The sequence below is a fragment of the Coenobita brevimanus genome, chromosome 33 (genome assembly GCF_032717465.1).
Source record: "Coenobita brevimanus isolate Jiangsu-jjx chromosome 33, ASM3271746v2, whole genome shotgun sequence".
Taxonomy (NCBI): Eukaryota; Metazoa; Arthropoda; class Malacostraca; order Decapoda; family Coenobitidae; genus Coenobita; species Coenobita brevimanus.
In genome coordinates, this window is record NC_136986.1 from 508,509 (window position 1) to 517,716 (window position 9,208).

General features: G+C 41.0%; 1 protein-coding gene and 1 pseudogene across 1 annotated transcript in view; both read right to left on the reverse strand.

Annotated features, from left to right (window-relative positions):
• Window positions 1-5,788, reverse strand: part of LOC145395704 (aldo-keto reductase family 1 member A1-like) — a 70,756-nt gene extending 64,968 nt beyond the window's left edge. The window contains exons 1-2 of the mRNA XM_080269247.1: window positions 5,714-5,788; window positions 4,262-4,429 (exon numbers count right to left, since the gene is read on the reverse strand). Of these exons, the coding sequence (XP_080125373.1) occupies window positions 4,262-4,429; window positions 5,714-5,788 (243 nt within the window). The remainder of the gene's footprint in view (window positions 1-4,261; window positions 4,430-5,713) is intronic.
• A 154-nt stretch (window positions 5,789-5,942) lies between these two features.
• Window positions 5,943-9,208, reverse strand: part of LOC145395705 (uncharacterized) — a 25,539-nt pseudogene continuing 22,273 nt past the window's right edge.

The window sequence follows — 9,208 nt, forward strand, 5'->3', positions numbered from 1 at the left end:
GGTCAAATATTTTGGAGCTCTCTCCAAGGCAGTCAGGGATATGGGTAGGGTGCTGTACAAGCTGCTCTTGGTCGTTAAGGATGGAAAAGATGTAGGCTTTTTCACTATGTTGATTAGTGAAAGGAGAGGAGAACCAAAGGTGGTGGTGAACATTGAAATCTCCGAGAATGGAGACCTCAGAGAAAGGAGAAATGGATAGAATGTGTTCCGTCGCAGAAGTAAGATAGTCGAAGAATTTGTGATAGTCAGTAGAATTAGGGGATCAGCAAACAGCACAGATATATTTAGTCAGAGAATGACAGGAAAGCCGAAGCCATAGCGTAGAGAATTCAAAAGAATCGAGTTCAGGAACATGAGAGCAAGATATATCGTTGTGTATACATACACAACAGCCACCTTTGGACTTGAAATGAGTACAGAGAAAGCAGCAGGATACAGAAAAGGGTTTGCTGTCAGTTGCCTGAGACAGCTGAGTCTAAGTTATGAAAAGAAGTTGAGGTTCAGAGGAGGAGAGGTGGTGCTCAACAGAGCAAAAGTTAGAGGAAAGGACGCAAATGTTGCAGAAATGATGAAGTGAGTCAGACAGTGGTTCCAAGCAGCTCGAGTTATCACCAGGAGAGGGGCGAAAGTTTTGCAGGTGAGTAGCCTACCGGCTACTCACCTGCAAAACTGACGTTGGGCCACAAATAACGATTGGCAGTTGATCTGTTAATAGGAAGACCACCTGGTGAAGAGCTGCCTACCGAAACCTCCAGCTATACAAAAATCTTCAGGAAAGATGGTGGAGGTACATCATCAGGTTCACAGAGCTCTGAAATTTTCAGGCGAAGTGATGAAGCACAAGTATGATGCCAAGGCAAGTAAAATGAGCTTCAGGAATTGTGACAGAGTTTGGCTATACAAACCTCACCAGAAAAAGGGACAGTCACCGAAGCTGCAAAACCCATTGGATGGGCCCTACTCTGTGATGGACCACCTGTCAGATGTAACATACTGGATTTGGGGAGGCTGGAAATCTAGTCCAAAGGTTGTACATGTAAATCGTCTGTGGCAGTAGTATGGGCCAGGACAGTACACTTAGGATGTCCCCGAAGAATCAGGCACACCCGTAGCCTATGCCGTTGAGGAGGACCAAGGAACCGAAATACAGGAGGATGGTGAGAGTTTCCAATGGGAAGATGTGAATCAGTAAGAGGACTAAGTCATCCCAAGGGGAATAGACTGTGCCGAGGAGCAAGGACGTCATTGGAAGCGGTATAGGAGAAGACCTAATAAGTTGGAAGACTATTTTATGTATAAATAAATGTTTACTTTGGATTAAGGATTATGTTTTGTATACACTGTGTAGTTACGTCGAGACGACAAAAGGACTAGGGAGGGGGTAGTGTTGAGAAGTGGGTTTCTCTAGTTAGGTAGTACTGGAGGGTTCCTGGTGATTCTTGCAGTTTTTGTACATGTCAGAGTTGCCAGTTAGCCTGCTATTGTGAACAGAGTTATTTTGTAAAGTTGTACATAAATTTTTATTCTCTTTTTCTCTCTGATGTTTTATTTTGGTGTTTATGTATTTTTTGTTTAGTTTGTTTGCTAAATAATTTAGAATGCTACATAATGTAAAAGAAACTCTAGGATATTTTGCATGTCTCCGATTTAGGAACTGTTGCTGGTACAAGTTTGTGGTAGATCATTCGAGTATCTAAGAAGCTTACGTAAGGATGGAGAAGAGAACAGAAGAACTTTAGTTTGACTTTTGGTCTTGTGATGGTAATGAACCTCCGGTGAGCATAACGTGTAATTACTTGGTCTATCTATCTATCTATATACCTAGGCTGCTTCCCCCAAGGAAAGGGAGGTAGCCGAGACAGGACGACACACTCCCCATTTACTCATCCATTCAAACACATTCATTTGCATCTTAGCCCCAAGGGGAGAACGGACAGATCCTCACCGCACCACACTGCACAAGGGTCAACTGCGCAATGCAATCAGTGACATCTGCAGCAGGGCCCGACAGCAAAGCTGGTTTACCCCTGCCACATCATAACAGACCCATCCCCTTACCCGCACCTGACCTGACTAGCTGATAATGAACGTGAGAAGTCCATATTTATTTACAGTGCCTGAGTTGATCTTGTGTACTGTGCATTGAAAGGCAGAACCTATGAAGAACGATTCACTGCATGACGCCCTTCCTGTACTGAACTATGGTTGTTGGGGTCTGTGGCAGTGAGGAATGTGGACGTACCATTATTATTTTTATTATTATTATCATTATTAGTAGTAGTAGTAGTAGTATTTTTACTATCATTATTATTATTATTATTATTATTATTATTATTACCTATCTTGCACTTTGTTTCTTCTTCCGTCTTGATATTACACATGAAGGAACGCTAGGGTATCCCTAGTCCTTATGCTAAATACAAATGAGCTTTAACTATTTTTGTCGGTGATATACTTATTTTTATTCTGAAAATTGCTTTTTGGAATTGAAATAGCTCAGAAACGAATTGACGTCCATCTATTTATGTAATAAAAATGTTTGTTGAATAATTTTGGCTTAATATTTTGCCATTTAACCTAGTGGAACGTACCAGATTCAATTTTGTAATTTTTTACTTCCGACACATGTTAGAGAAAACCACAATAGCTTTAAGCTATAGCTGTAACTTTCCAGATACATAGCTGGGGTCCCTCTTATGATCTGAATGGAATATGGGTATAGTTATGTGTATGGTTCGCCAGTTATTGAGACAGGTATGATCTACACATGCATTCTATGACACCTTTGTCTTCAGATGGTGTTGATGTTACACAAGAAGTTACCTTATAAGGTATTCAGATCTTGTCTGTAATACACACACGTTAGATACCATATGGCAAAGCTTCCTTATTGTGGCTACACAATAAGTATAGGTAACTAGGTATTATCTTTTTCTTCAGTCTTGATGATATTATACACGATGGTAGCTTAGGGTAACCCACGTCCTTCTACCCAAAACATATGACGTCGACCTATTATTGAAGGTAATATACTTATATTTATTTCAAAAAATGCATATTTGACATTAAAATATATCAGAATCTAATTGCGATACAGCTATTTGGTTTAAAATTCTTTGATAAAAATGTTTAGGGAATATTTTTTGCTTAATATTTTGCCATTAGGCCTAATGGAAAGTATCGAATTCATATCTGCACAGTTTTTTCTTTGCAACACAGTTTAGAGAAAACAAGACAAGCTTTACAGCTGTAACTTTCCAGATAAACAGCTGTAGTCCCTCATGATCTGAAAGGAATATTATTACAGTTAAACATATAGTTAACCAGTTATTGAGACAAACAAAATTTACACATGCATTCTTCAGCATCTTTGTCTTCAGATCTTGATGTTATACAGGAAGTTATCTTAGGGTCTTCAGATCTTATTTATATTATACAAACCTTATATACCATAATCAGCATTGCCAGACGTGTAAAAATTATCACAAAATACGATTTTTTGGCACACTTTGCGATATGGAATAGTATGCATGTGATAATGCGATTCCTTTCATATGTTTGATTTTTCAGTCAATAATGTGATAATGTTTACTAAATATATAGTATACTGAATTTCAAACACTATCTCCATATGCTGTGTGACGAACCTGTACGTTATGCCATCGAGGGCTCACGCGTCCAGTTCCTGTTATAATCTTTGAGTGGGACTTGGGCACTGGGCGCTGCCAGGCAGTCTTGGCGCGGCAGCCGCAGTAGTAACTGTTCTGTCTTTGGATATGAGCCTATATGAACTTGTGATTTATAAGTGCTTTTGCATTTTTACCATGGATGACAAAAAATTAAATGACTAGAGAGGAAGAAGTTAATAGGCGTGAGGTATTAGCAGGTGCAGTGAAGAGGAAAGCTAAATGTGAGCTTACGATGACTAGTACTTAACAGTTAAACAAATTTTGTAACGTTAATCACTCCACATATAAAAATATTAATTCCACATTAATTACCGATTTGTGTGAAGAAATGCCTTAGTTTATGAGTGCGATAATTTTGGTCAAAAAACTTAATTATAACGTGCTAGGTACGATAATATGGGTTTGGAGATCTGGCAATACTGACCATAATTAGCTAAAGTGAAGCTTTTTCCTGTGACTACACGATAAGAATAGGTAACTAATTATTATTATTATTACACCTGAAGACAAAGGCAACAAAAGTAAATCATTCTTTTCCTTCCATCAAAAGGCATAAATAAGCACTCCTTTGCCTTAGTCACGACAAAGATGTCCTCCCGCGGTGTGCCTGTCCTTCCAAGCCACCTGCGCAGCGCCTCGCCCACCACACCTTCGTTCCCATAGAAGTAGGCGGTGTCTACGAGGCGATATCCGGCATCGAGGGCGGCTGTCACTGCTGCAGATAGTTCTTCCCCGCCCATCTGCAGGAAAATAAATCAGCAAATAAATAGGTAAATAGGTAGATAAATACTCCCCATCTTCATGCAATTTTCTGTGTTGGAGGGATGGTTCAGTCTCCTGGTGTGGGCGTATGTGCAGCAGTGAGCATAAAAAATGAATAAATGATTCAGGATGGACACTGATAGAGCTGACTGACTGAACCCTCCTAACAACACACAAGAAATCGTCAAACGGAAGACGAGCTATATATATGAACCACCCTTAAATAGATAGATAGATAGGTAAATGGATGGATAGATAGGAAGATAAATAGGTGAGTAGATAGATAAAGTGCTGCGGTGGCTGTACATCCTTCCCATAGCACTTTTTCGTGACCAGCATTATGTTCTTGTATCAATCTGTTGTCACAAAGCAGCAGTCTAGATGGTGATGTGAGAATTTCAGGGCAAGTTAGAGTGAAAAGGGTACGGAAGCAGTCACCATTTACTACTTTACTATTACTGCTACTACTACTACTACTATTACTACTAACACAATTACTTATATTACTATTATTATTATTATTATTATTCATCCAATCCTATGTTGCCCAATGAGCGTAGGAGCCCGGGGTTAGGCAGTTGGCCCCGACATTTAAGATGAGAGTGACCAGCCTCACTCATCCCTGAGTGGCATGACATGAGCAATCAACCCCAACCATCCCTTGGATATAAACCTTTACCTGCTCAATCTGATTAGAGTGCAATAATTACCCACTAAACCACCAGGCGCCAAATTTTGGTTATATGGTTATCACCCAGCGTAATAAATGGTTTCCTGGTGTACAGGAAGCCATTTGGCTTGTCACTCAGTGTAGAGTCACCCACAGGCAGAAGGAAGAGGAAAGAATGAAGGAAAGAAAGACAGAAGAGGGAGTGTAAAGTCACCAGTAGGCAGAAGGACAAGGAAAGAATGAAGGAAAGACAGAAGAGGATGGAAGGAAAGAAGAATGGAGAGGAAAGGGCAGACACCCGAGAGCAGCACTACATCGAGTAAGTGGATAGTGAGCGTCCTCACTTACCACAATAATTTATTATTATTATTATTATTATTATTATTACCGTATTATTATTATTATTATTATTATTATTATTATTAGTTCTGTTATTATTATTACCGTATTATCATTATTATTATTATTATTATTATTATTATTATTATTACTATTATTATTTACCTTCCACCTCCAGACTAGTTTCATTCATGTTACAAAACACACTTCCTAGTAAATAATAAGGAAGCTAGGATCACCATTAGCCACTTACCTGCGAGCATCCTAGGCCCAGCAGAGGCATGTGCTGTCCCGTCCTCAGCACAACATGGCGGCCACGGCCAGACATCTCTCCTAAAGCTGCGGAGGCGAATCTGACAAGGATAACAAGGAAAAAAAGAAAGGAAAACAAATATTCTAACATCGAGTATATCACGTTTCTTCTACGCTGACGTCGATCCCAAACCCGTATCAGCTCAGTTGTTGGCCAGATGAAGTTTGACTCATGGGGTAATTTGACTAGTGATCAAGGAGACTCGCCCCTGCTTCATAACTAAGAATCGTCGGATATCATACCGTATGAAGTTCTGTTAGATAAAAACAAGCTGTTGAGAGTGAAACGATTATTGTAGCTGTATTCAACCCTTCTTGTTAAAAAATAAATAAATAAAAGCAAGAATAGAGAGAGAGGAGAGGAGAAGGAAGTCACCGAGTGGCAGGGGGTTGCTGCTTTACAATATATATATTGAGGTAGGCATGCATTAGAGAGAGAGAGAGGGAGAGGGAGAGAGAGAGAGAGGAGAGGAGAAGGAAGTCACCGAGTGGTAAGGGGTTGCTGCTTTACATATAATGACGTGGGCGTGCATTGAGCGAGTGGCAATGATTAAAAGTTCGCTGACAATCCTCTGCCAGCACTGTGTCCTGACTTCCATACTGACCATTCCTCCCCTGACGACAAAGAGTATCCTTCCTTCTCACACTCGTATGTCGTGTGCTTCATATTGCTGTTCATGTTTCACCTTCCATATATCTCACTTCTCCCCTAACGACCCACAGTATCCTTTCTTCTCATGCTCTTTGATCGTGTTCTTCATACTGATATTCATGTATCGCCTTCAATATTTCTCATTCCTCCCTACGCGACAGATAGTATCGTTCCTTTGCATACTCTTTTGTCGTGTGCTTCATACTGCTGCCACATAAAAATAGTTCATGTAACACCATCCATATATCCCATTCCTCCACAAACGAAAGACTATTATTCCTTCTCATACTCATTTGCGTTGTGCTTCATGTTGCTTTCAGAAGAAAATATTCATGTAACACGCAGAGAGACGTTTGTAGTTTTTTTTTTTCTCTTGCCTAATTTGCTAAAAGCCTTCTTCACCTACTGTCATTATATCAACAATTTTCGTCTCTTTAGCGTCACTCTGAACCAGTCATGCTATGGTCAGTTTCACATATTGTACTGATCATTGTGTGTAGGTTCAAAGTCCTCGAAAATTGGTGAGGGGATAATTATCGTTATCCTCAAGAAGACGGAGCAATAATGCTTTTGCCTGTGTGTGTGTGTGTGTGTGTGTGTGTGTGTGTGTGTGTGTAATTCACCGGGTTGGTCAGGATCACTTGATGGTCGTGATCGTCAGCTTTTTACCCTCCCGGAAGGGAGCTGAGAGCTCATGTAGTCCGATCTAAGGGCAAGGCTGTGACCTTCACATTTTGCACACACCCGTCCCCTTGCTCCAGGGGGACAGTAACCACCCACTTCGTCAGTGAAACTTTTCGCTACCTGAGCGAGGCGCGAACTCCCGTCCACCAGTTGGCAAGCGAGAACGTTACCACTGCACCAGCGTGTGTGTGTGTGTGTGTGTGTGTGTGTGTGTGTGTGTGTGTCAAGATACGGCCATAATCTTGGCCGAGTTCGAAAATGGACACTCGGGATCACCAAAATGGCTGCCAAATGTCAACTAGTTTTTATCGCCCTCCTTCAGCACCACTGTACAGTATCTCAAGAACGGCTTGACCTATCAACATGGATCATTCAGGGTACCAAAATATGGCCAAAATCTCGGACATGGCTAACAGCATATTCTGGCGGGCGATTAGCATTGGGCTCCCGAGTTTTTTTCTTTGATTCTCATTATAAATTTATTTTTGGCCGATAATGTCGATGGGTGACATGTAAAACGTAGCTTGAGCACAGTCATTACCAAAACTGAGGGTAATTCGCTTTTAATTACCAAGAATAATTGATGACCATAATTACTTTAAAATATTGACAACAAACCCTAACTTTTTGCTGCAGGAACGGTCTCAGTCAACTAAAAAAACAAAAACAAGAAAAGAAAACAAAAGATGTACGGCAATGTGCGAGGTTGGCCGACACTTCTCTAAGCCTCGTCGAATTCAATGCAACCCCTTCTTAGTATTCAGGTTGTGAAAGTGGCCCAGTTCCTGGAGATGAAAACAAACAACGATAAAAGTAAACCAGTTGGTAACAGTGAAAAACGACAACATTTTCAATTTGCTTCATAAAAAAGCATTCGATGTGGACAGTAATGTTGCCAATTGTTTGTGTTTTATATTAGTAACCCATTTTACCTCACCATTCGGTACCGGTTGCCGCAAAAGTAGAAGTTCACTTTCCGAAATACTTACGAGAGTTGAGATGGCACTGGAGACGATGTGTGTTGAGGGAAGGCTGTATCTCGTGAGAATGGCACCACTCTCTCACTCAGTCTCTCCCCCCCTCCTCTCTGTAGTGCCCCTTTCCTCGCCTCCTGACGGGTTGCCACATTATCTAGGGGTCGTTGAATGATATCACAATCATATGACTTGTATAGGATAACAAAACCTGTCACTCTACCTACCTTGCTTGTTGCCTACCTGTCTATTTACCCACCTTCCTACCTGCCGTACTCCCTGTCCGTGAAAAAGATAGGCGCCTCAGCATGTTTTTTTTTTTTTTTTTTTATTCTTAGTTTCATTCATTTATTGACTCCACTGGTAGGTTAATATGAAGCCACGTGCTCAATAAATGTCCATATCGATTACCATCGGGATTACGGGGACTTGAAAGACGAATGAATGAGTGTGTGGCCCATTTCACTGGATATGCTGTTGATTAGGCCACCCACCGTCGTACTACCATGTCCGGATTTTCTGCAGCCTGACTCCCCCCTCGTACAGAAAGAGAGAGAGAGAGAGAGAGAGAGAGAGAAGAGTAATGATGATGATGAAATTATTAACATCAGACGTCATGCAGTGAGAGAGAGAGAGAGAGAGAGAGAGAGAGAGAGGAGTAATGATGATGATGGTGAAATTCTTGTTAACTTCAGACGTCGTATATGTAACCTACCTTAATGTTCAAATGCTGTGAGCTGACACGTTGCTACGGGGAGGGGTGGGAGGGAGAGTGGGGATGGGGAAGGAGGAGATGGAGAGGAAACCCGAGAAGGAGGAATAGAAAATTAGCATCGCCCAGATTAAAAAACAAGCCATTAACTCTCGTGTGACTCGGATTTTGATAAACATGAAGAACAGTAGGCGTGGAAAGATTAACATGAAGAACAGTAGGCGTGGAAAGATTAGCATGAAGAACAGTAGGCGTGGAAAGATTAGCATGAAGAACAGTAGGCGTGGAAAGATTAACATGAACAACAGTAGGCGTGGAAAGATTAGCATGAACAACAGTAGGCGTGGAAAGATTAGCATGAAGAACAGTAGGCGTGGAAAGATTAGCATGAACGATGGACGTGGAAAGATTAGC